General features: G+C 46.0%; 1 protein-coding gene across 1 annotated transcript in view; it reads right to left on the bottom strand.

The window, feature by feature from the left end:
- VWA3A (von Willebrand factor A domain containing 3A) overlaps positions 1-18,109 on the bottom strand; it is a 51,614-nt gene extending 33,505 nt beyond the window's left edge. The window contains exons 1-10 of the mRNA XM_055562168.1: positions 18,048-18,109; positions 17,599-17,722; positions 13,507-13,631; positions 13,335-13,412; positions 11,350-11,404; positions 6,970-7,068; positions 4,552-4,658; positions 2,252-2,377; positions 1,840-1,948; positions 1,562-1,627 (exon numbers count right to left, since the gene is read on the bottom strand). Of these exons, the coding sequence (XP_055418143.1) occupies positions 1,562-1,627; positions 1,840-1,948; positions 2,252-2,377; positions 4,552-4,658; positions 6,970-7,068; positions 11,350-11,404; positions 13,335-13,412; positions 13,507-13,631; positions 17,599-17,722; positions 18,048-18,109 (951 nt within the window). The remainder of the gene's footprint in view (positions 1-1,561; positions 1,628-1,839; positions 1,949-2,251; positions 2,378-4,551; positions 4,659-6,969; positions 7,069-11,349; positions 11,405-13,334; positions 13,413-13,506; positions 13,632-17,598; positions 17,723-18,047) is intronic.
- Between the last annotated feature and the right edge of the window lie 8,212 nt (positions 18,110-26,321).

Here is a 26,321-nt window from a genome sequence, read left to right as displayed (position 1 = left end):
GTTTTGGAGCTAAATAAAGGTGGTGGTTGCACAACATTGTGAGTATAAAAAGTGCCACTGTTGTTCACTTTATTTATGAGAATTTTCTCAATGTTTAAAAATTTATTTATTTATCTGGCTGCTCTGGGTCTTAGTTGTGGCATGTCAGATGTAGCTCCCTGACCAGAGATCAAACTCAGGCCCCCTGCATTGGGAGCATGGAGTCTTAGCCACTGGACCACCAGAGAAGTCCCTCAATTGTTTACAAATGAAAGGAAATCAAACACACACACACACAAAGCCAGATTTCTGGCTCTTGTTGGAAAATCAGAAGACTGGTAACACTGGGGGTCACTCCTGCAGAACAAATAGATAACGGGCTAGGGCTGAGCAGAGGCGTCTCATTCACTGGGGCAAGTGCTGTTTTGTTCATTACACTCCTTACCACTCTCTGTTCTCATTAGAATCAGTTGTAATTTTTTGTCATCTTTGCACTGTTGTTTTGCTCATAATAAAGAAAACAATGAAATTTGTTTTACCCACACCTCCACCAAGAGTGGAAAAACAACAACTAAGCCAAGAGGCTCACAGGTTTTTAAGAGAAAATATTTCTTAAACCAGCCAGTTTCATTCACTCACCCATAGTATCTTCCTAGCCTTGGAGTATGTCACTCCTACAGAGTCTGGCCAGTGAGGTTACAAGGGGTTTTGCCCAAGGAAAATGTTGCCTGACCTACACTTTGTAACACTAGAACATACTTGTGAGATGCAAATATTCATTTACTCTTGGCAATTGGTAGTTAGCAGGCAAGGCACAGCCTGTAGCTCAACAGACAGCTGGATTCTCAATCTGCCATATGGATCTACAACACACATTTGCTGTCATCTCCATTACAGGCACAGAGTGTGTGATGTTATTATTAACTGCAACAAGGACTAATGGATGGATTGGTACAGAATTAACTTGCTCATTCAGAATTGATTGCTGTGTGTCTCTTGCAGTAAATGGGGTCTATCTAGGAGAGAGAACTGAAGCAGCTGCTTCAGACTCAGAGCTTTGGTGGGAGCAGAGGTGGGGTGGGGCCCATGTTGATGGCAACTGGGTAGGAATTCAGAATTCTGTCAGCATGCAACCAGCTCATCGTGTGCATGCTCAGTTGCTCAGACGTGTCCAACTCTTTGCGACCCCATGGACTGTAGCCTGCCAGGCTCCTCTGTCCATGGGATTCTCCAGGCAAGAGTACTGGAGTGGGTTGTCATTTCCTTCTCCAGTGGATCTTGCTGACCCAGGGATTGAACCCATGTCTCCTGCATTTGCAGACAAATTCTTCACCACTGAGTGACCTGGGTAGCCCAATCAACTCATCATACACCCTGACAAAAGAATCTCTTGTGACTTTTTGTTCTTTCTGTTCTTCCCTCATACTCTTTTTAATCTGATTTTACTTGAGTAAACCCACTGAGTAGGGGAGAAGGGAAGCCAGTACACACAAAGAATCATTCTGGCCCAGATTCCCCAGGCACAACCTTGGAAGCAGGCAGGGATAGGAGGAGGGGGCAGTGTGTTGGACCAAGAGCTTACCTCTGTCTCTGGGCTGTAGCAGTGATAGTAGCCCCCAAAAGCTTCTACAAGGTTCTTCAGAACAGCCTGTGGGGATGGAGACAGAGTCAGCCCTCCCTAGGGCAATGCCGTTAGTCTTACAAGCTTTTTCCTTGCCTGAGCCTCCCAACTGGGCTGACCAATGGGAGAACTAGATACAAGGAGAGTTGTATTCTAATCCATAACTTGGGGGCCTCAAAGGCTGGCCCAGCTCACTATCACCAATCCAAGGGAAGCCTTGAAGATTCTTGGGTACTTACAGGTGGCACCTGATCATTGCATTTGTAGGTGATGATGTGGGTAATGAGGTCCCTTCCCATGGTAGACTGTTGGATGTAATCGGACAGGATTTCAGAAGGCTGATCTGGGCTGGGAAGAAGAAGGAAGAAGAGAAGGGGGCACTCCAGCAAGATGGTAATTCCCAAAGAACCTCTACCAAATCTAATCAATCACCTGTGTCCCAGGTCACCTGTGTTAAGATGCAGGGCATAGTGGGCCTCAGGCCTGGCCTGTCTGGCCCCCTGCCATAAAAATCTGTAGATGAATGGCCTGGAAACACAGCCCTCTCTCAAGAGTACACGAAGAGTCATGCTTGATGGTCTTTTCTCTAACATTGGTTTGGTTCTCCAATCCCTTCCTGGGTCTGTTATCAGCTTAGAAAAGGAGACCTACCAGCTTCCCATGATGGTCACCAGAGAATTCAGCCCCTTCAGAACAAAGACTTTCTTCAGGGCTTGTAGCAGATTGCTGCCTCTGTCCGGCTTCAGCTTTTGCACCCAAAGCTTGAGTTCCTGGAGACTAGGCAAAATGATAAAACCTAATAACAGTACTCATACTAGGGACCAGGCCCAGGACAAACACAGGCTGGTGTGAGCCTAACTAATTCTTTGATAGGGATACCTTATTCCCATTTTATAGATGAGGAAACTGAGACTCAGAGTTAGGACTTGCCCAAGGGGATACTGTAAGCAACTGGAAACACTGAGACTTCAATCCAGGTGTGACTCAAGGGCCTGAATTTCCAGTGACTCTGTTATGTGGGGTCTGGGACCTAGCTCCTTTCCCCTCCAACTCTTCTGGAGGCAGATCTCAGCCTGAAACATGGGGTTAATCCCCAACCCAAAGAGTCTTGAAGAGAAGACACTACAGCTGTGTGGCTACATCCCACATGGGTTGGAATACACACTACTAGGAATAGAGGAAGGACTCAATTCAGAGCTCTCCTGGTTCACTGTCTCACGTGGCACTGGTGAGAGAGCTCTGGTCTCCCCCTTTCTCTTTCATTCTGACACCTACCCCCCAAAAACCCCCCTCAGCTCATTGCCAGTAAGTCTCTTTCATTATTATAATGGTTGAATTTGCCTTTTTAACAAAGAGAACAAATCCCAGGCCTGGTGCCACCTCTAGTCAATAGGTTTCAAGCTGGAATTTAATCTTACTGTTTTGTCTGCGTTCATTCTATTTATTTTTATAGCAACTTTCTAATTATGGCAAGTGATACAGGCTTCTCAGTTATGGCATTGATAGTTTCATTCAGAATAAATATTGGGTTCTTTTTAAAATCAATAATACTACAAGTTGCACAGAGTAAATAATAGTACAAGTGGCAGGGATATGACAAAAATCACAAGGGAAATCCAGGAATAATTGCAGTTGAGGAACTCTTGGCTAGATGGTCTCAAGGTGACTTCCAGGTCTGACATCCTGGAGCTTTGAGGTTGAAATCGTTAAAAAATAAAACAAACAAACAGTCTTATCTGCTGAGTACCTTCCCCATGCCAAGCACTTCCCATGCCAACAACTCTGTGAGAAGCAGGTATCTTCACCTTATTCTGCTAATGAGAGAGTTAAAGGATGAGTCAGGATCCCCCAGTAACTGTCAGAGCTGGGATTCAAAGCCTATGCTGCCTGAACAGGCACTTCTCTACCCAGAAGGGCGCCCCTCTATGGCCAGTGCTGGACAAGGGAACCTCCATTCCAGAAACCCAAGCATGTGGCTTTCCCTGGGATCTGCTCTGTGCTTTGGAATCCAAACCTGACTACCATTTCAGAAACGTTCCCTAACCCGAGTCGTAGTTTCCTCATCAGCAAAATTGGGATAGTAATCCTATTCCATGTGTTGGCTATAAATATTGAGTAAGAGAGTACATGTGAAGAGCCAAGCATGGTGGATAATCAAGGCTATTCCCTTCCTGGAAAAGAGATGTCTACTTTCAGGCATAAGTTAGTAGAAATTCTTAGTTGTTTAGTTACATCTTAGTTGTTAAGTTGAGTCTGATTCTTTGAGACCCCACGGACTGTAGCCCACCAGACCACTCTGTCCATGGGGATTTCCTAGGCAAGAATGCTGGAGTGGGTTGCTATTTCCTTCTCCAGGGGATCTTGCCAACCCAGGGATTGAGCCCAAGTCTCCTGCATTGGCAGGTGGATTCTTTGCCACTGAGCCACCAGAGAAGCACTAAACAGTGGAATTATAGGTAGCTATTAAAAAGAAAAAGGCTGATCTCTGCATACTGAGAGAAAATTAGGTGCAAAGCCAAGATGAAAAAAAGTGCAATGTTCTCTTGATTATGTTTAAGTAGAAGAGGATAAACACACAGATGCATGTATGTGCAAAGACTGTGGAAGTAGATTGAAGAAACTATTATTGGGAGGTGAGGGAGGGGGAACTAGGGTGAGAGGGAGACTCATCTGCTATTTTTTATCCTTTTATACTGTTGTAATTTCTGAAAATCATTTTCATAATAATAAAACGATCTTTGTTAGATTTCTGGGTAGAAATGGCATCTTGTCTTTTCATTTTGTGGTGCTCGTGGGGTGATGACTTTTCCAAAAGTTATTGGCTCCCTGTGTTTCTGTTTTTGAGAACTGTCTCACTTATTTTGTGCATTAATCATCTGATAAAGACACTAACACTTTTAGGGAGGAGGATGACCAGGTAAACACCCAGGCAAGGCCGGGCACTCACTCACCTGGAGGTGCTGACTTCTGTCGGGTTGGGCCAGAGGGCGCTGGTGGTGGCACCAAAGGACAGGATGTACAGCTTCTCTTTGTGGCTCAGCTGCTCGTCAATGAGGTTCTGGCGGGCAAGAGGACATCAGTGGCTCCCAGAGTCTTACGGAGCCTGCCTTCACCTCTCATGCTGTGGTTGGGCCCTCTGGGCTGAGATGTGAACTGTGCTGAAACAGGGTCGCTTAAGACTCAGCTTAGCGGCCCCAAGTCGACATTTGCTTGCTGCCCCTGGGGTCACAGGGGTCTAGGTGGAGCGCTCCAGCTGCCCATCCCAGCCTGTCCATGGCTGTGCCTGGTCGGGGTGGGGCCTGGGTGGTCAGCCAGTCCCGGAGATTGGCTTTCACTCCCACTGACTGCAGACCTAAGATCTCTTCTGGAGCAACTGCCACACACTTGGGTCATGGGTGTGGGTGGGATGAGCACCCACTTCAGCATGTGCAATGGCTGAACCCTGACCGTGGCATTTACACGTGGCATGCAGGGAGGAGCACAGAGGTAGGGGGCAGTGGTTGCTGTCCTGGTCGTGTGAGTTGGGGGTGGAGTGATGGGTGCGGGGCCAGCCTATTGGGTGTTCTCAGGCTCAGCCTGGTGAGTATCCAACAGTAAGATAACTTGTCCCTCTCCTTCCCGGTAAGAGAGCTTATTCTTAGGTACATTGATAAGGAGACCAGGGTCCTCGAGGAGGAGAAAGGGACAAACTTTTTTTTCTACATTCTCTCATCTTAGTCACATAAGACTTTTCTCCCCTTAAACTTTGCATTGTTATGACAACAATCTATTTCGCCTAAGACTAACTTTCTTTAAGCCCAGAGCTAATGATTGCACACCAAAACAACACATCTTGCTCAAGGGTATGTTTTTCCTTAAGCTCTGTACTAATGATTATATAACAACAATGTATCTTGCTTAAGGGCATGTTTCTCCTTCTTAACAAAAACTTTCTGACTAATCCTGCTATCTTAAGATATATGTTGTGGGAGTGGGCCTGGTAAGACTTTTACAACCTTGAGATACTCTTTTGATCTATTGTTGGTAACCAATTGAAAAAGTATATAAAGCCCCACCCAAACCAGCGGGGCACTCTCTGTCCCCTTCTGATGTCTATGTCAGAGCTTTCTCTCTCCCATTTTCACTGTAATAAAACAAAGCTCTGAGTGACTGAAGCTGAGTCTTTGGTCCCAAAGAGAAAATTTCTCCTTCGGAGATCACAAATCTAACACCGTTCACTGTAAGCTATCACTGGCCACCTGGAAACATCACCTGTTACCGCGAACATGCGCTCTGCATTGGTTAATACTGAACCAGCCCACCAGGGGTATCTCTGGAAACTGGGCCCTGGGGATGTTGTGAAGGGCAGTCTGCACTGACACCGGTTCCCTGACACATGGTGAGACCAGGAACGGGGACAAATTTGGAAACTGGCCCATCTTGATCCCTTTGTAGGATTCTGGGACCAGCTACTGCTGCTCAGGTCTCATTCAAAGCTTAGAGGTTCCTCTAAGAAAACAGACCCTCCACATCACTTCTCAGAGACTACAGGGGCTTTTGTCGATGCCAGCAATGGCACCCCGCTCCAGTACTCTTGCCTGGAAAATCCCATGGACGGAGGAGCCTGGTGGGCTGCAGTCCATGGGGTCGCTAAGAGTCGGACACGACTGATCGAATTCACTTTCACTTTTCACTTTCATGCATTGGAGATGGAAATGGCAACCCACTCCAGTGTTCTTGCCTGGAGAATCACAGGGACAGGGGAGACTGTGGGCTGCCGTCTACGTGGTCACACAGAGTCGGACACGACTGAAGTGACTTAGCAGCAGCAGCCTCTTGTACTGAGCACTTCATTTGCATGGGCTCCTTTTGTCCTCTGGCGACCCTGTGAGGTGGCGAGAGTCATCATTCCTGTTTCACAGATGAGATGACAGAGTCACACAGCCCAGAAGTGGTGGAGGTGCCTGGGATTTGGCCCTCGAGCTCTTAGCTTCTCAGTTACGACCAAAGCAACCAGGATCGCTCCTCATCAGGAAAAGGCTAGAAGCCTGTGCTGGAGTCGGTCCAACTGATTTTCATCTCCACCACCTCTTTCCAGGGAGCACGGGTTCTTGAGACAGTTGAGTTGGTAGGGACTGCCACAGTGTGAATACTAGAGGCTCACACGGCAACTGCGAATGACTCTGAGGCTGGGTTTCCCAGAACTTAACATATTTTTTTAACTGTAGGTGCTAATTAAGTGTGAACTGCTCTTTGTAAAACACTCCATTTTGCGCTTGCTATCAACAAAGCCATTAGCAAGCTCACAAGGGAGGGTGGGGAGGAAGCAGGGATAGAGGGTGGGGAGGAGGTGGTGGTTCCAGGTACTTCTTTGTGCCAGAGAGACTTACCATGAGGTCATTTTGGAACTCCTCTTTCTGAGGGTCATTGCTGACAGCTGCCACGTCAATGAGAATGCCGACTCTGGCCCCCTTGATGAGGCCAAATGCCTAAAATCAGAGAGGGCGTGCAGAACAACCAGCACAGCTCTGTGCTTCTGCAGACCTTTCACTGGGCAGCTTGTTGAAGCAGAAATTCAAGCACACCCCAGCCTCAACAAGAGGCCACAAAAGGAAGACCCATTTTGTAGAGGAGAGTGCAAAACTGGGTGTCTTGGTTTTAGTTGTGGGCATTATCTGCTTCTATTTGTGACAACTTATTTAAAATTTTTTCCCCTTAATACTTACTGTCCACTTTTATAAAGTAATTTGTGTTCATTAAAGAAAGTTTGGAGACTGTAGAAAAGCAGCCTTTGTAAGATAGTTTGACATCTAATTACATCAGCTTATCTTATTTCATTTCCTTATATCCTTATTTATTTTCTGCCTATTCTACCAATCAAAAGCAGATGTGTTAAGTTCTCTAGCTGCAGCGGTATTTCTGTGAATTTCTAATTATGTTTCTAACAGCTATTTCTAGCTACATGTCAATGCTGTTTGATTCACCTCGTAACTGTTCTTCCTGTTATAGCTGCATTGTGAATTGGAATTGTCATTCATATAAAACTGATAGCTCTCTAGGGCAGTAGGTTCCTCTGGATGCTTGCCTTAAATCTTGCTTTATTGGATATCTAAGTTATTGTTCCTCCTTAAACCTGTTCCATACTTAGTTTTCCCCACCTCAGTAAATGGCATTTAACATTCACCTAGGCAATGGCACCCCACTCCAGTACTCTTGCCTGGAAAATCCCATGGACGGAGGAGCCTGGTGGCCTGCAGTCCATGGGGTCGCTAAGAGTCGGACATGACTGAGTGACTTCACTTTTACTTTTCACTTTCATGCATTGGAGAAAGAAATGGCAACCCACTCCAGTGTTCTTGCCTGGAGAACCCCAGGGATGGGGGAGCCTGGTAGAAGGCCATCTATGGGGTCCCACAGAGTCGGACACGACTGAAGTGACTTAGCAGTAGCAGCAGCAGCAGGCACTCTGGCCCTAAACTTAGCCAATCCATCAGCAAGTCCTGCCGGTTCTGCCTCCAAACCATACCCTGAATCCGTCAGTTCTCATCCCATCCCCCTACCTGACCCTTGGATCTAAGCCACCAACATTTCCTCCTAGATTTTGTTGTCTACGGTCAATTTATGAAGCATCCAAAGTGATCTTTTTGAAACTGAATTCAGATCATGTCACTCCTCTGCTTAAAAGTCTCACCTTTGGAATAAAATCTGAACTCAGCAAGGTCTTCCTGATCTGTGCCTGCCCCTAACCCCATCCGCTCTCCAAATGCTCACTCTGGGCTCTTGAGACAAAGTCAAGAGCTGCATGGGCTGCTTGCTGCTTCTGGAACAGGTCAAGTGTGTTCCTGTCTCAGGGCCTTAGGATTAGCTGTTTCCTTTGCTTGGAACATTCTGCCTTGATCTCAACATCACTCCTTCACTCCCTTTAGGTGTCTGTTCAAATGTTTCCTCTTGGACTATCCTATTATTTAAACATCCCCTGCTTCTATCTCACCCTCTCATCCCTCATCCTGCTTTATTTTTCTTTATAGCACCATCACAAACTAACTTTGTACGTGATTTGTCCTCTCCCCCGGACTATAAATTCCATGAAAGTGGGAGCTTTGTACTGCTGCTGCTGCTAAGTTACTTCAGCCGTGTCCAACTCTGTGCGACCCCATAGACAGCAGCCCACCAGGCTCCCCCGTCCCTGGGATTCTCCAGGCAAGAACACTGGAGTGGGTTGCCATTTCCTTCTCCAATGCATGAAAGTGAAAAGTGAAAGTGAAGTCGCTCAGTTGTGTCCGACCCTTAGCGACCCCATGGACTGCAGCCTACCAGGCTCCTCCGTCCATGGGATTTTCCAGGCAAGAGTACTGGAGTGGGGTGCCATTGCCTTCTCCAGAGCTTTGTACTAGTCATGTTTGAATCCCCAGTCCTGGAAAAAGTGTCTGATATGCTGTAATCACTCAAACAATATTTGTTCATCTAAAAACAGATGAAGCTTCCCAGGACATTGCCAATTTTTAGGGGCCAGAAGAAGTTCAAATTTGGGGCCAGTTCTATCCTTTAAAAATTTGAGAAAGCTGACTTTAGAGCTTTAATAATTGACAGATGCATTCCCTTAAACCTAGCCATTGAAATTCTAGAAATTTATCCCAGAGAAAAAACTGGAAGAGTACATGAGAGGGAACTGGAACCCAGTGATGCCAGATAGCCCTAAATTTTTTCAAGAGAAGACTGAAGGTAGTGAAATAGCAGGATTTTAAAATCCTGACAACTAATTTAAAAAATATTTAAAACTATTGAGGCCAAGAAAAACAAGTTGTAGGGCCAGATTTGCCTGCAAGCCACTGGTTTATAACCTCTGCTTTTATCCTCTGCAGACATGGAAACAGACACCCAGGGAAGTGTGGTTTTGCTGACAGCAGAGTCCAGAACTGGGTCCAGTGATGGACTATGCATCACATCAGGTGCGGAAGCACCCAGAAGACTCATGAGTTGATTTACAAGTGATTGCTCCCCAATTGGGGAATCCAATTGGGGCTTATTCCCTGGCTCCTCAATAACTCCATCGGAAAAGGATAATGGGAAGAAGGACCCAACCAGCAATCCCTGCCCCTCTGTCGAAAGTGCCAGGACAAGTGTGATGGGCGTAGGTGGGTGAGAGCTGCGTTCCCTGAACTGATGTTTACGGAGTAGGTGAGGCTCTCGTCCCTCTCTGCCTGTGTTACCGCGACCGACCAGAGGGGGCGTGCTACAGCTGGAGATGTGCATCTGTCGACCTGTCTTAAGCGAGAGAAGAGGGTTCTGGATCTGAGATGTAGACTACACCCTGGAATCGGCTCAGGCAGCTAGCCTTAGCACTGTGTTGTCACCTACTGGGCTTGTGTACAGGTGGGGGTTGGTGTTGGGGAGCATGAATTTCAGCACTCACTTATCTCAGGCTTTAAAACAAGACTTTGAGATTGGACTTCCATGGTGGTCCAGTGGTTAGGAATCTGCCTACCAATGCAGGGGACATGGGTTCAATCCCTGGTCTGGGAAGATTTTACATGCTGTGGGGCAATTAAGCCTGTGCACCGCAGCTACTGAAATCCGCAACAGCAACTGCTGAAGTCTGCAATAAGAGAGGCCTACATACTGCAACTCAAGAATAGACCCCATTCGCCGCAGCTAGAGAAAACCCACGCACAGCAACAAAGACCCAGCACAACCAAAAGTAAATTAGAAGTAAATAAATAAATAAATAAATAAAGAGTTGAGGATTGCCTGTCACATCATCACATCATGTAGTTACTCAGTCATGTCTGACTCTTTGCCACCTCATTGTTCGCCAGACTCCTCTGTCCATGGGATTTTCCAGGCAAGAAAATTGGAGTGGGTTGCTGGTTCCTTCTCCAGGGGATCTTCCTGACCTAGGGATTGAACCCGGGTCTCCCACATTGCATGCAGATTTTTAACCATCTGAGTGACCAGGGAAGCCACAAGGTGGCTAAGGATTGCCTACGGTGAAAGCAAACGGTGGGCCAGAAAGGCAGCAATTGGAAGAACATAGGCTAAAACAAATAAGAAAGCAAAATGAAGGTTAATTTGCTTATGAACACCCTTCTTCCCTTTGGGTCTGAGGAAAACATTTAATCAAACTTTCAAAAGTTATGTCTGGATGATCAGCCTTTGTTGTAAATCTCACTCAAGTCCTGACCTTAAATGGTCCAGGGGAGCTTCAGCTGTTCTCACCCAGGATGTTTCCTGTCCTGGTAACAGCTCTCTGGCTTTCCATGTGTAACCATCTGTCTCTCTTTCTCAGTCTGTGATGTTTGGGGAGATCCCACCCATTCTCCCCAACTACCCTGACCCCTGTCTTTCCCCAGGAGTGAGCACTAGTTCCGGGCCTAAGCAGTCAGTGTATCTCACCCCGTTGGCTATGGTGATTGGTCTAAATTGGCCCAGAGAGAGTGAGTCCCAGGACTTGGGAGGGTGCAGTGGGAAAGGAGGGCCACCACTACAGTGACATGCAAGCTGAGAGCGGCTGGTGACCCCATCTTCCCAAGGCTGGGGAGAGCCTTACGGAGGGTAAAACCAACCCAGAGGAAAGCAGAGCTCAGAGACAAAGAATGACGTCATTTGAACCCTAGGATACAGCTGTGTTTGGGCTTTTCATTTCTGTAGGTCTAGAAAGTCCTTTTTTAGCTTTGGTTAATGTAAACTGGAGGTCTATTACTTGCAACAGAAAGGGTTCTAACAAATATAGATGCAATGACGGAAAGGAGGCAAAGAAAGAAATCTATTACCTTCTTGCTGTTTTCTGTGAGCCACTGAATTCTCTGTTGATAGAGTTCAATAGCTCTGTTAAAACACCAGGAAGACTTGTCACCCAAGGTCAGTTCCAGCACCGAGCAATGCCCACTCACATACTGAAGGAAAATGCAGTGGGAATTTTTTTCTTTTAATGTGTCTAAGGCACTGGGAGAATATAAGGCAAAATCTAGCCCAGAAAAAACTGAAGGTCTTTCTTTACTGGGGCAAACGATGAGGGGGGATTGTGGAAAGGTCTCTTAGTGTTGCAGCAAACACTGTAAACGGTGGAGCCAGAGGTGGGCTTCAAGGGAGGGTCAGTCTGTGCAGGATGAGGGAGGGTTCTCATGAGGAAGGTGGAAGAACATTCTTGCTCTTCTCAAATCTGTGTCTTCTCAGGTGAGACTTCTAGTCACCTGGACATAATCATAAGTGCACAACTGAGGCTGCTCAGCGCCAGTTTCTCAGTGGATTGATGAACAAAAAACTTTGTTTTTGAATAGTAAGTGGCCAGGGGAACTTCTAGAGTTTCCCTCATTGCAGACTATTCCTATGGCTATTTGGAGATCAGCCTCTAACAGGTGCTCAAGTGAAGGGCTCAGTCATCTGAATTTAACTGAATTGCCCTCACTGAGGTAGGTGGGATTTGGGGGGCCCAGAAATGGGCCTCTGGGCATGAACTCATGGATGGGAGGCAGTGGGCAGAGTTATAAGACACACAAGTAGGTGCAGGCAAAGAGCGGCCTCCATGATGAGATGTGCTTGTCTTTGAGACCCAGCTCTGTTGTTTACTGGCTGTGTGACTTGGACACGTATGGTAAACTCTACAGTTTCAACATCTCCAATGTGAAGATAATAATAAGACTTTATTCAAGTCAATTTGCTGAAATTTCGTTTACTTGAAACTAATTCTCTGAAAATCAATTTCCCAAATGACCAGTTAACTGAATAGAACATTCCTTAAAATGCTGGATTCACAATTAAAACCAATCAACCAAAAATACTACAGAAATCTTTAAAATCTGTTTAAACTTCCAACTCAATAAAATATGCTATAAAAGTTACAGTTAAAATGCTTTGATAAATTTGACAAATTGGTCATTCAGCAATTGATTTTCCATTAACTGTCTTGAGAATAATGCTATTTTTTGAGTCATGAAGATTAAATAAGATAATGCGTACAGCCTTTAGCAGAATTCCTGGCACATGAATAACTGTTGGTTCTTGATTATTATTCTAGCCTTTGAAGAAATCTCAGGCAAGCAGTAATCAAGCAAGCAATCGCTACACAGGGGATGGTGCTAACAAAATCTAGTTTGGGGAAATTCCATGGTGGTCCAGGAATTAGGACACTGCTCTTTTGCTGCTGAGGGCCTGGGTTCGATTCCTGATCAGGGAACTAGGATGTCACAGGCTGTGAAGTGAGGCCGAAAAAAGTAAAGAGAAGCTTTTAAAGAAATCTGGTTTAGGGACTTCCTGATGGTCCAGTGGTTAAGACTTTGCCTTCCTATGCAAGGGGTGCAAGTTCAACCTCTGGCAGGGGAACTAAGATCCCATATGCCTTATGACCCAAAACCCAAAATGCAAAACAGAAGTAATATTGTAACAAATTCAATAAAGACTTTAAAAATGGTCCACATTGAAAAAACAAACACTGGTTTGGAATTTGGGGGGCCTGAATATTTTTAACATACATCTGTATAGGTATGAACCCAATCAATCTGTCACTCTTAATCGTTACACATCAGATGAGCCAGTGAGGTTTCATCCAAAGGGGCCGTGGGTTTTAAGAGGGTGAGAAAAACTGATATAGTTCAACCTTCTTTATTTGAAAAAAGAAGACATTGGAGCCAGAAGTGGGAAGAGAACTGTCCACAGGCCCAACAGAGCCTGTCGTTTGAACCAAGTTACTTTCAGAGAGTTGAAACCAGGTAATTCTTGAGCTCTGGGCTTGTTGGGAGGACCTGAGAAACATACTTACTCAGAAAGCTTGGCTTCAAATTGGTGGACGGTCTGGGTGGGGAAGTGCGTTTTCTTCTTCACACTGCTGGCTTCCTCCCTGAAGAAGCAAAGTCTCATGAAAGGGTCTCTTGGGCTCAGGAGGCTGGACGTGTCTCAAAGGCTTGGGGGGAGGGGAGTGGCTTCCGACTTACAGCACGGCTGTGCCCTGGCATAGCAGGTCAGCCAAAGTGAGTTTCTTAGACTTTAAACTGTGCGCTGAAAGCCAATCTTCTGAATTCTCCCAGACTGAAGGCTGGGTCTCATCCCCCTGCAGCCTCTGTGAAACAGAAGCCAGAGTCAAGGAAAAAACAGTGAAAAGAGAAGGCAAAGCTCAGGGTGTTTTAGGTCCCTCCACGGGGACCCCCGGGGGTGCCAGCCTGACTGGTCCTACCCAAGAGAGTCTGTTCAGGAATTCGCCTTGCTGGGGCAACAGATGTGTGCAGAGAGGCCTGTGCTGTGGGCCACCTGCCCCCAGTGATACTGGTGTCCAGACCTCACCTCAAACCCAGTATGTCCCCAGAGGAGTCAAGGGGTCACTCCCCGCATCCTGCCTTGTGAGAGACTGAATACACGGACACACAGTGGCTAGACGCCGCGTGACTACAGAACCCTGACCCACAACCTCTGTAGCAACCAGTCCATGGAGCCAAACCATAACCTCTCCAGCAACTGGATCAGGAGGTCAGGACTGTGACGGGGCTGCCACCTTTCCAATTTTCATCCCTTTTCAGCTTAGGACCAGCCAGAGAAAGCCAAACATGCTCCCAAACCAATCACAGGAGATACCCAGCTTCTAGTGAGCTCATCTCTGGCTTCTGTGTGCCTGCTCCGTCAGGGCATACCTGAAGCTTCCTCATTCTTTTCACTCTAAAGTTTACCTATTTCCCTTCCTGCCTTTGAGTCTTTGCCAAACACAAGTGACGGTGGTGTGTTTATTTCTCTATTTGCATTCTCTGTATCTTTTCAGATATATGAGTTTTGCCTCCCTCTCAGTCTGAGGGATCCTCCACAAATATTTGTTGACTAATGGAAGAGGGAATAAGTTTCCCTGTCTATTCCAGAGGCCAGAACCAAGAGCAGAGGATAGAAATTTTAGCGGAAGAATTTCTTAGTCATCACAGGAGTCTGGCCATGAAATGAACAAGTCCCTTTGCTTGTGCTGAGTGATGCCTGTGTTGCTTACATAATGCTAAGCTAAGGATGTGGGTGGTGGCCTTGGTGATAGAGCTGAAGTCATTGACAGAAAGCATTCAACATCGCTGATACTTTCTGGGGGCCAGAAGGTGGGAGAGAGCTGATATAAGTCTCGGAGCCCATTTTCCTTGTTCTGAGCCCTGTTTTGAGGTGCTAGGGCTGCAGTGTGAACAAGATAGAAATGTTCCTGTCTTCTTAGAGCTCACATTCTAGTGTGGACAGAGGGTCAGTAAAGAAAAGCAAAATCAACGTACATAATTTTAGCAGGGAACAGTTATATTAAGAAAGTGGGGCAAGGGAATGTGACAGAAAATGACTAGGATGGAGATGCAGAGTCGCTTTAGCTGAGATGGGGGTCAGAGAAGGTCCTACTGGAAGTTCAGGAGGCAGCCCTGTGTGACCCTGGAATGCACATTCCAGGCAGAAGCAGACTTGGGGCTGGGTCAGAGTTCTCCCAGAACAGAAGGGTGGCCACGGTGACTGGAGTGTGCAGTGGACACAGGGTATGTGTGACACGAGAGGAGCCTGGAAAGGTGCAAGGCCTGGCGCAGACAGGGATTCTGTGAGAGCTTCCAGCACAAGCACCATTGTTTGAATGAATCAATGGGCCTTACATGTTGCCAGGGTTGGCCATCACTTGGGGTGAGGAATCCCATCGTCAGGGGAGGCTGGCTCAGACCCACAGTGAGAAACCACCCTGCAGTGTCCGATGACTGTGGAAAAGACCTGCACTGCTTAGCCCACCACAGCCCTGTCTACACCCAAGGATGGCTTTGCCCGTCTCCTGTGCACCTGCTGAAACCCTGAGTGAGTCCTGCTCGGGCTTGTCTTTGTCGGGCTGTTGCTGCAGAGGGTGAGGTGGTGGACAAGGGGATGCAATTATCTGCTGTGGCTGACTGAGCTGCATTAGACAGAATTAGATCCAATAGAGGATTCTGAAGGAGGAACGGGCAGAGGAAGTGACAGAGGAAAGAAGGGGGTGCAGTTCTAGGCCACCCACTTACTAGCTTTGTGATGCTGGGCAAGCCATGCATCTCCTTCTTCACCAAACAGTGCTTAACAATGACTCTTGTTTCCACTCAGATTTGGTGGACAGAAGACTACAGTCCATGGAATTGCAAGGACTTGAACTTGACTGAGTGGCCAACACACACACACACAGGAGGTAACGAAAAAATGGACAGTGAAAATAAACTGCTGCTGCCCTATTCCAGCTAGATAGCATGGGATGCCCTACATCTGTGCCTGAGGCCTACTCACCCTCTGTTTCAAAAGGAAATTAGCAACTGTTAAACACTAATAATTAAAGCAAACACTTAATAGCGCTGCTTTAATGTGACAAGCACTTCACATATATTATTTATGTCTGTGAAATAGGTTTCATCATTGATAACCTCATTTAACTGACAAGGAAACTGAAGTACTGAGAATTAAGTAATTTGTTCTAAGTCATACAGCTAGTAAGAGGTGGAGCTGGGATTCAGACCCAAGCAGTATAGCTTCAGTCATGCTCACAATCACCATACTATATGGCCTTTAAATTTACCACCAAACTCTGAATGTCTTTGTGAAGGATCGAGAGAGAACTGACTGAAAAGACAATTTTCTCATTATTTCTCTCTGCTAATTAATGTCTCGCCTGTAATCTTCGTCCCAGCCCCACACTTAGGGAGCTGCTGCTCTGCATCATATAACCACTAGATGTCACTCTTCTCATCTTTCAGGACAACTACCTCCCTAGTTTGTAACAGAAACAGGTAGACTTCCCATTCAGCTTTTTCTTCTATTTTACTTGCATTTGAAATGTTCCATCATGCTTTAGGACATGGATTTTGTATTGTTGATATTTGAAGAGCTAATATTAAATACAGGCTTCTCTGGCAGCTCAGTTTTAAAGAACCCACCTGCCAATACAGGAGACTCGGGTTCAATCCCTGGATCAGGAAGATCCCCTGGAGAAGGGAATGACAACCCACTCCAGTATTCTTGCCTGGGAAATGCCATGGACAGAGGAGCCATGGAGTGGCAAAGAGTTGGACACGACTGAGCATCTGAGCACCATTAAACACATTATGGATTTTGACTGTAGACGTACTGATTACATGCTAAAGGGTGTGCTTGACATACAGAGTACGATCTTTGTTGGGGGAATCCATTCTCTCTTTCCCATTGCAATTTGTGATGTAAATGAGGCCCCGGTTGTGGCTGATAAGTAAGAGTGGTCCTTGTACACCTGGGAAGTCATGTATTTGATAAGAAATTAGGTGAAATAGATACTCATAGTATCAACATCTAAGGTCACTGAGAGAATGCTTCAGAATCTCCAGACTCTACTGACCTTTGCTCATTTCCTTGTAATTAAACTTGCTTTCCTGTTAGTGCCAATACTTGAGAAAAGTAAAACACAACTATTTTCCTGATTTTTAACCACCAGCATTAAAATTGTATTGTTTTTGACTGATTATCATTTCAAAAGATTTTTGTTAAACTCTAGTATAGGTAGAGAGTTATGGGCCAGACTTGCGCTGACAGCCCCCGATGACAATTGTTTCTATGGTAGAGTGAGCTGTGAGTTCTAGGCAATCCACTCACCACCACGAGAAGACGGCTCATCAACATGATGAGAGTCAGCCTAAGACCACAGTACTGGTTATTCTAGAGGTTAATTCTCCTGCCATAACTCTCTCGCTCCAATAGCACGTCCCGAAACTGATTTTTGGATTTAGATTTTTTAGGAAATCCTACAAGAAAAACAAATCTCAGGAAGGAGCATCTTAGAATTAAATTCCTTAGTCTTCAAACTTTGATAACAAGGACAGCATCTTCACACCCTCCTGAATATTTGATGATATGGCCAAGAAGGCTATACTGTTTCTACAAATAGCATAGAGCTTCTTTAGTAATTTTTAAAGACAGGAGATTAGAGATGAATTCTTAACTAGTTCTGAGATCCTACATGAAGAGAGAAATACCCACAATTTAACACAGTCTGCATTCCCAGCTATGATTTGTGAGCACGGCTGCTCAGTAGAAGCACTTATGGTTTTTACCAGTAAGTCCTGTGTCTGGTTAACATGCGTAACCAGGAGTCCATTGTCTAGCTTTTGGCCAAGTTTGTTGATATTCTTCTGGTTCAACTGCTTCTGTGGATCTCTGTCATTGCTTCTCCTCATGCTACAAAACACAAAGTCATTTGATCAATGCCCTGGTGCCAGACATTGATGTCACACTGTCAGGGCCTGCAGAAGCATTTTTATTTCTGTGTTGTAACTGGGGGAGTTTCTTGTGTAGATCTTGATAAAATGTGGATGCCAAGTTCATAAGACATTTTATTTTATTGTTTTGGTGGTTAGGTAACTGAAGCCCTCAGGTGTAAGATGATGCAATTATCATTTACCCAGTCTCCCTTAAAGGCACGTATTTCCCCCTCAACTCTCATGAAAAAAAAATGTTGTTATTGTTGTTGCTTTCATTTGGAAAAATCAGAGAAGATGCTTACCAGTGATTTTCCAGAAATGCACTGTCTTGACCATGGAAGACATCACTAATTTGTGTGGCCATTGTAAAAACATCCAGTGCTTATTTTCCTAGAGAGCAAAATAATACCAGAAAGGGATGAGTCCAACACGTAGACAATGGCCTTAGAGGGCATCTGTATTCAGCTCAACTCTTCTTTAATTCATTCATTCAGTAAGTCCTCATTGAACGCCTGCTTGATGCTGCGGATACAATGGTGAACAAGGCAACAAAAGGTTTCTCAACTTCAGGGCTTCTGACGTTTTGGATGATTCTTTGTCATGGGGTTGTCCTGTGCACTGAAGAATGCTCTACCTATCAGATGCCAGGAGCGTCCCTACCCCTTGGGTTGTAACAACAGCAACTGCTGCTGCTGCAAAGTCGCTTCAGTCGTGTCTGACTCTTAGCGACCCCATGGACTGCAGCCTACCAGGTTCCTCCGTCTGTGGGATTTTACAGGCAAGAGTACTGGAGTGGGGTGCCACTGCCTTCTCCAAATACTGTCTCTAAGCATGGCCTAATGTCTCCAGGGAGCATAGTCGTCCCCAGCTGACAATCATGGAGCTAGACATTGTCCTTGTCCTGCCAGAAGGAGAGACTGATGTTAAAAATTAAATATAGTAGGGGCTTCCCTTGTGGCTTAATGGTAAAGAATCTGCCTGCCAATGCAGAAGACACAGGTTCAACCCCTGGTCCAGGAAATTCCCACATGCCATGGAACAACTAAGCCCTTGCACCACAACTACTGAGCCTGTGCTCTAGAGCCCAGTAGCCACAACTACTGAGCTCTCGAGCCCGAGAGCCTGTGCTCCAAACAAGAGAAGCCACTGCACGGCAACTAGAGAGTAGGCCCCGCTCGCCCAAACTAGAGAAAGCCTGTGCAGCAGTGAAGACCCAGGGCAGCCAAAATAAATAAATGAATTAAAAAAATTAAATATAGTAATAACAAACTGTGGAACGTGTTGTGAAGGAAGGATAGAGAGTAATCGGGAATCTCCTTTGCATAGGTAAGGTAGTCAGTGAAGGTGTCTTTTGAGCTTAGATCTTTTTGTTGTTAATTTTTGGCCCATGGCATGTGGGCCCTTAGCTCACCAACCAGGGATCTAACTCCCTGAACTGGAAGGTGGAGTCAACCACTGGACCACCAGGGGAGGCTTGAGCTTAGGCTTTCTTGAAGGATGAAAAGGAGGTGGCCATGGTGAAGTCTGGCAGAGGGGACAGCAAGTGAACTAGGCAGAGAAGACAACAAGTGCCCATAATGATTTAGAGGATGAGGGAGTGGAGAGGGAAAACATTAAGATGAGACCGAGTTTTTCCTCTGACAACTGCCTCTGCACTCAGAGGGTGGGTCCCTGCAGCTACTGCTCGCAGCTTATGGGGTCAGTGGTAGACGTGGGCCTGACAGATCAATCAGACCCTCCCTCTGGGAGTTCAGAATGAAGAGCTGTGAGGCCACCATGTACATTCAGAAGCAGGGAAAGACCGTCTTCAGAGCCAAGTTGAGGGCAGGGTCATTCCCGGCCTTGGTTTCCCTGGGGCCTTTCTCTCCCGGCTTCCTCCTCTCTCTGCTCCTTCCTAGTCTCTTTTTCCGGCTCACCTGCTCTACCTGAGCATTTTAAGTTGGTGTTCCTCAAGGCTAATTCATGCACACAGGTCTCCTCTCACTTTCTCCTCTTTTCCTAGGCAAACACCCTTGTCCTTGACTTCAACTGTCATCTGTACATCAGTGACTCCCCATTGTACGTCAAAAGCCCAGACCTCTCACTCTGACTCCAGACCTGTGTGTTCAGTTACACTGGATATTTCCACCTGGAGCAACTTAAACTCAGCATGTCCAAGACTGAATTCAAATTTCCTACACACTAGCCTCTGGTCTTTGTTCCCTAACTTAAAGAAAAGAACCACCATTCATCTACTTATATGAGTCAGAAATGAATTATTCTTGATAACCTCATTCTGCATATCCTCTCTATCATCTAATCTTGCTTTTTTTTTTGGGCCATGCTGTGCCACATGTGGGATCTTACTTCTGCCGCCAGAGATCGAACCTGTGCCCCCTGCAGTGGAAGCCAGAGTCCTAACCACTGGACTGCCAGGGAAGTTCCTAATCTTGTAAATTTTACCCCTCTCAAATCTCACCACTTCTGTCTCCACTGACATTTCTCACATCTAGGCCGCTGTCACCTCTGCCATAGATGACTGCAGTAGGATCCTAACTGGCCTCCCTATATCCCCTCAGTTCTCCCATCTAATCTCTTCTCACTGAAGTCAGAGTGATTTTTTAAAAACAGAAATCCAGGGCAGTCTCTGGTGAACTAGCAGTTAGGATACTGTGCACTCACTGCCATGTCTGGGTTCAATCCCTGGTCAGGGAACTAACATCCCACAAGCCATAAGTTGCTGCCAAAAAACCCCACAGACCCAACGTCACACCCCCTCTTCTGCCTCTTGATTAAAACTGTTCAAAGTCTTCCCTTTATTTCTAGAATAAAGATTAAGATCATACAATGGCATTTGAGGCTCACAGGCTCTGGCCTCTGTCCACCGGCCTCCCCAGCTTTCCCGCTCCACCACCTTCACCATGTCTGTGTTCCACAGCTGCCCTTCCCCTTCAGGCCCTGGCATGCTGCGCATTTCCTTTAGTCACAGGCTTTTTCATGGGCTGGCTTTGCTCTGAACATTCTCTTCCTCTCCTTGCCCCCAGTCACTCATCCTTGGCTCTTCCGCTCACACTTCACTTCTTCTGCGAAGTCTTCCCCACCATCCCACTCTATTCCAGGTTTCTTGTGTTACGTAAACTATCACAGAACTGTGCTCCTTTCTTTGAAAGTACTTAATTTAGAATAATACATTCATTAGTTTGATTTTTTAAAATTGGCATCTTTCACCTGTGAGACTATAAATTACATGAGAGCAGGGACTCAGTTCAGTTCAGTCGCTCAGTCGTGTCTGACTCTTTGCGACTCCATGAACTGCAGGACGCCAGGCCTCCCTGTCCATCACCAGCTCCCGGAGTTCACTCAAACTTGTGTCCATCGAGTCGGTGATGCCATCCAGCCATCTCATCCTCTGTTGTCCCCTTCTCCTCCTGACCCCAATCCCTCCCAGCATCAGAGTCTTTTCCAATGAGTCAACTCTTCACATGAGGTGGCCAAAGTACTAGAGTTTCAGCTTTAGCATCATTCCTTCCAAAGAACACCCAGGACCGATCTCCTTTAGAATGGACTGGTTGGATTTCAACTGGTAGACAGTAAATATTTTGAGGAGGGGAGGTAAACCTTGGCTCTTGAAGAACTGACCTCACTTCCTGCTCTTGGGTTCCATTAGATACTTGTTCCTCCTAATTCCTCCCTTTTTGCAGGAATTCCTTCTAATTCCTCCCTTTTTGCTTTCTGTGTGCTAAGTTGCTTCAGCCGTTCCCGACTCTGACCCCTTGTCACCCCTTGTGACTCTTTGTGACAGGCTCCTCTGTCTGTGGGATACTCCAGGCAAGAATACAGGAATGGGTTGCACTCCACTTCCCAACCCAGGGATCAAACCCATATCACTAGCGCCGCCTGGCAACTTCATTTAGGTTTCTTGTTATTTGAAAAAAAAAAAAAAATTTGCCTAAATCACAGCCAGTGGGAATCTCCAGATGGAGTTGGAGCTTAACATTGGAGTGGGTGTTCTCATGAAAACATTAAATAGTTTAATGATGGTTCAGGGACTTTCCAGGTGGCTCAGTGGTAAAGGGGCTTCCCTGGTGGCTCAGACAGTAAAGCGTCTGTCTGCACTGTGGGACACCCGGATTCAATCCCTGGGTCTGGAAGATTCGCTGGAGAAGGAAATGGCAACCCACTCCAGTACTCTTGCCTGGAAAATTCCATGGACTGAGGAGCCTGGTAGGCTACAGTCCATGGGGTCGCAAAGAGTCAGACACAACTAAGCACACACTTAGCAACATAATGATGGTTCAGCAACTTGCTTTTCTCTTTTGGGTCTTTAATCTTTTATTCAGAAGAGTTTTCTTTTCTGGGAAGCACCAAGATAATGTGGCAATATCTCAAAAAACAGCTGGCTCTACTTACAGTTAGCTGGGAAACTCTCAGTGGCCGAGACTGTTGGAATAGAAAGGCCTCGTGAACACTGGATGCCCCTCAGGCTCAGTTCCCTCTTTTCTAACAACCTAATGGACTCAGGGGCTTGCACAGCTGGATTCTGGGGTGACTTGTGTTGGCTGATGGAGGGGTATTTGGGCTGCATAAAACTAACATAACAATGTGGCATGCTAAAAGGAGCGCTGGACCTTTGGTTTCTCCATCTGCAGAATGGCACGGGGATAATAGTAACTGTGCTGTCTACTTCAACTCCATCAAGAGGCTCAGATGAAACTGAGAATATATAAGAGCTTTGGAAAATACAAAGTACTGTATGAATGAGGAATACCATTTTAAAACCTGCCACATCTTCAAGCACTTCAGCATATGACTCAAGCACTCACTCATTCATTTATAGAGTGCCTCTTCAGAGCCAGAGAGACCCGGTACTGGGGAGGCAGAGCTGGACAGCCCTTGCCCTCAGGCCTTTGCTCAATGAAACCTTCTCAGAGACGTCTTCTTTGATTGTCCCTCCTCAGACAGGACCTCCTCTGCCCTGTTTAGCTTTCTCTGTAGCACATTTCATCATCTGATGTTTTATATATTTATTATGTCTCTGCCCCACTCTCCCCTACTCATCAGTTCACTAGAAGTAAGATCCTTGAGGGCAGGGACTTAGTTAACATAATTAAGTTAGAACGGTTCTTTGTAATCATGGCCTTAAAAAACATTGCCCCCTAAACATTTGTTGAATAAATGTACTCAGGGCAGGTCTGGAGTTTAGACAAAGGTGGGCCACGTTACCTCGGGAGACTGGTCACAGGAGGGGAAGAGAACATGCAAACAGGTCCTCAGGAAACGGCACCTTGTCAAAGGGAGAGAGGTAGCCCTGATTAGCGGATAAAAGAGAATCTTCAGCTAAGTTCCTGATGTGCTAACATCTGGATCTAGGATTCTCCTAACTATCCAGGATAAAGCCACCCCCAGGGTTTGTATTTTTAACTGCCTAGTAACCTCTAGTCTTGTCCCGATCCGATCCATTTTACAATCTGCTGCCAGAATGATTTTCTGATATGCAGAACTGTCTGTATTATTACCTGTTTAGAATGCTGCCATGGCTCCTCAGTATCTAAACAAACCAGATCTTCTTCAAAGGCTTTTCACTCCTTTTGCCTCTATTCTTTACTCACCTCTCTACCTCATCTTGCATCCTTTTGTGCACCCTGATAACCCCACTTATTCACCTTGCTAATTCTTCCCCTTCTTTGCTCAAGTTGGATCTACTTCTAGAAATGCCTTTGCAACAAAAAGTTGTTTGATAAGAAAACCCAAGAAGTTTTTCCTGAACCCCATTTGCTGCCCTCAACCCCCAAGGAGGAAATAATTTCCTCCTAGTCCTGCCCTCTGGCTATCTCAAAGCAAATTGCCACAGTTCTTCTCCCATTATTCCCTTTTTTACTGTTGTACCCCCAGCATCTAGCACAATGCCTGGCATGTAGACAGCAGGTGCTCAAGACCCAGGCTCCCTGAGTCTTTCTCACTCAGTCCAGAGCTTAGTGTCTGGGCCTCCCCCACCCTCTCTCTTACCACCCTATCAATACTTGTGACTCTCAACCTCACCTGCATTTCTCTATTTCTCCAACTCTGGGAGAAGGGCCCTGGTCATCCCAGGACTGTTTTTCCTGGTTCCCGCTTCTAGTTCCTCCAAGCAGCAGTGAAGCTTGGCGTGTCGGGAAGTGTTAGCTGGTATCCAAGGTAACAGACTGCACCACTGCAGCTAGAGGCAGGGACGGGGAAAACGTTCCTCACCCTGGGGAAGAAATTACCACTTTGTTGCTTCTAACAACCTCTCCCTGGGCACTCTGCTTTTCTCCACCCCCACAAAAGCCAGGAACAGGATTTGGAACTCTTCTCTACTTTTAGAACCTCTGGGTCATCAGAAAACTATGGTTTAGGCCAGTGGAGCCCTGCTGCCTGCTGCCTTCCTGTGCTAGGAACTGAAGACAGACACCAGAGAACCTGTGACATGCGTGAAAGCTGATGACCTTCCTTCTCTTCTGCAGATTCCCTGGGGCCCTCCAAACACACTCCCTGGGAGAGGTCTGGCAGTCCCTCACCCCCACCAGCTCCAGCTCTACCCAAACCTGGCTAATGCAACAGCAGGCTCAGTGATCTCTTAGCATAAGAAGAGATCACCTACTACAGTGGTTCCCAAGCCCCGGTGCCCATCACAATCATCTAGGCTGTTTGCTAAGAAAACATACCTACATTCCCATCCGGCAGACTGATACAGAACTGTAGCAAACTGTGGGAACATGAATCTTTAACAGTGGTTCCAGGTGATTATGATGTAACCAGCTCTTAGCCCACAGTTGGGGACCTTTCCAGCTCCTTCTATGGAAGTCAAGAGAGATGAAGTGATGTACTCAATGTCAACTAACTAGCTTGTAGTACTGAAGGGATCTGCACGTAGTTTTTCTTCTCCAGGTCATTCCTCAAATCACGATCTTCACTTACTGAATCTTTAATTCATAATTTAGAACATGTGCTACTCGTTGTAGTCCCTATGTGATAGAGAACCCCTTCAGATGTTGACCCCAAGATCCCTCTCTAGGTCAGATCAGAAACAACAAAATTCTTCAAAATAGAGACAGCTCACTTATCACCTCTCACTCTGGGCAGACTAGTTATGGGTGAGAATAGCAGCTATAAATCATGGCATTTGGTCAACACCAATGAGGCAGGAGAGGAGGAGCCTAGAAAGAGGAAAGGAAGTCAGGAGAGGGAAGAGTCACAAGATGCCAAGACAAACCAGCCAAAGGCTACCCTGTGAGCAAGAGGTGAGGGTCCTTGGGCCCACCTGATTGGAAATCCTGGGTGGAAGGGGCTGGCTAGCTTTGATACACCATTTTTGGAGACACAAGGGCTCAAGATAGGTGGTTTACTGCCCTCACAACATCCTTTGCTCCTGGATAACGGATTTCCAACATTTTACAAGAAGTAAAACCCAACATTGAAAAGTTCATCGTTACTACTTTTTTCTATTTGCGTTTACATGACTCATCTCACACGCTAGTAAAGTAATGCTCAAAATTCTCCAAGCCAGGCTTCAGCAATATGTGAACCGTGAACTTCCAGATGTTCAAGTTGGATTTAGAAAAGGCAGAGGAACCAGAGATCAAATTGCCAACATCCGCTGGATCATGGAAAAAGCACGAGTTCCAGAAAAACATCTATTTCTGCTTTATTGACTATGCCAAAGCCTTTGACTGTGTGGATCACAATAAGCTGTGGAAAATTCTGAAAGAGATGGGAATACCAGACCACCTGACCTGCCTCTTGAGAAACCTGTATGCAGGTCAGGAAGCAACAGTTAGAACTGGACATGGAACAACAGACTGGTTCCAAATAGGAAAAGGAGTACATCAAGGCTGTATACTGTCACCCTGCTTATTTAATTTATATGCAGAGTACATCATGAGAAACGCTGGACTGGAAGAAGCACAAGCTGGAATCAAGACTGCCGGGAGAAATATCAATAACCTCAGATATGCAGATGACACCACCCTTATGGCAGAAGTTAGTTAGAAAGTTAAGTCGCTCAGTCGTGTCCGACTCTTCGCAACCCCATGGACTGCAGCCCATCAGTCTCCTCCATCCATGGGATTGTCCAGGCAAGAGTACTGGAGTGGGGTGCCATCGCCTTCTCTGTTGTAAAAGCCTAAGTTACTTAAAAGATTAAAATGACATGCCAAAGCATGGGAAGTGATGGATGTATTCAATGTCAAGAAGAAAGTGGGAAAGTATAAAGATTCTTTAAGAGACAAAAACCCAACTCAAACTGGCTTAAGGAAAAAAGGGAGTTTATTTACTCAACTCAGAAGACAGAAAAAATTCAGGAATAATTTTGGCCTTGGGCATGGCTTGATCCAAAGGCTAAAATTATGTTAACAGAAATTTGTTTCCATTTCTTTGTGATGGCTGTATTCTTAGGTAGGCTCTTTAGGAGTGTTTGGCAAACTTGGGACGTCAGCCCTCAGCTTTCCCCTCTACAGCCTTCAGCACCCTAAAGGAAGAACAACCCTTTTCCAGGGGAGTCCCAGGCTTGGCTTGGTCACAGGACATACTCATTCCTGAACCAATCACTGTGACTCTGATTGGCCACATCTGGCTTCTGC

This window comes from Bubalus kerabau, chromosome 23 (assembly GCF_029407905.1).
Source record: "Bubalus kerabau isolate K-KA32 ecotype Philippines breed swamp buffalo chromosome 23, PCC_UOA_SB_1v2, whole genome shotgun sequence".
Classification (NCBI taxonomy): Eukaryota; Metazoa; Chordata; class Mammalia; order Artiodactyla; family Bovidae; genus Bubalus; species Bubalus kerabau.
This window is presented reverse-complemented; position numbering and strand designations above follow the sequence as displayed.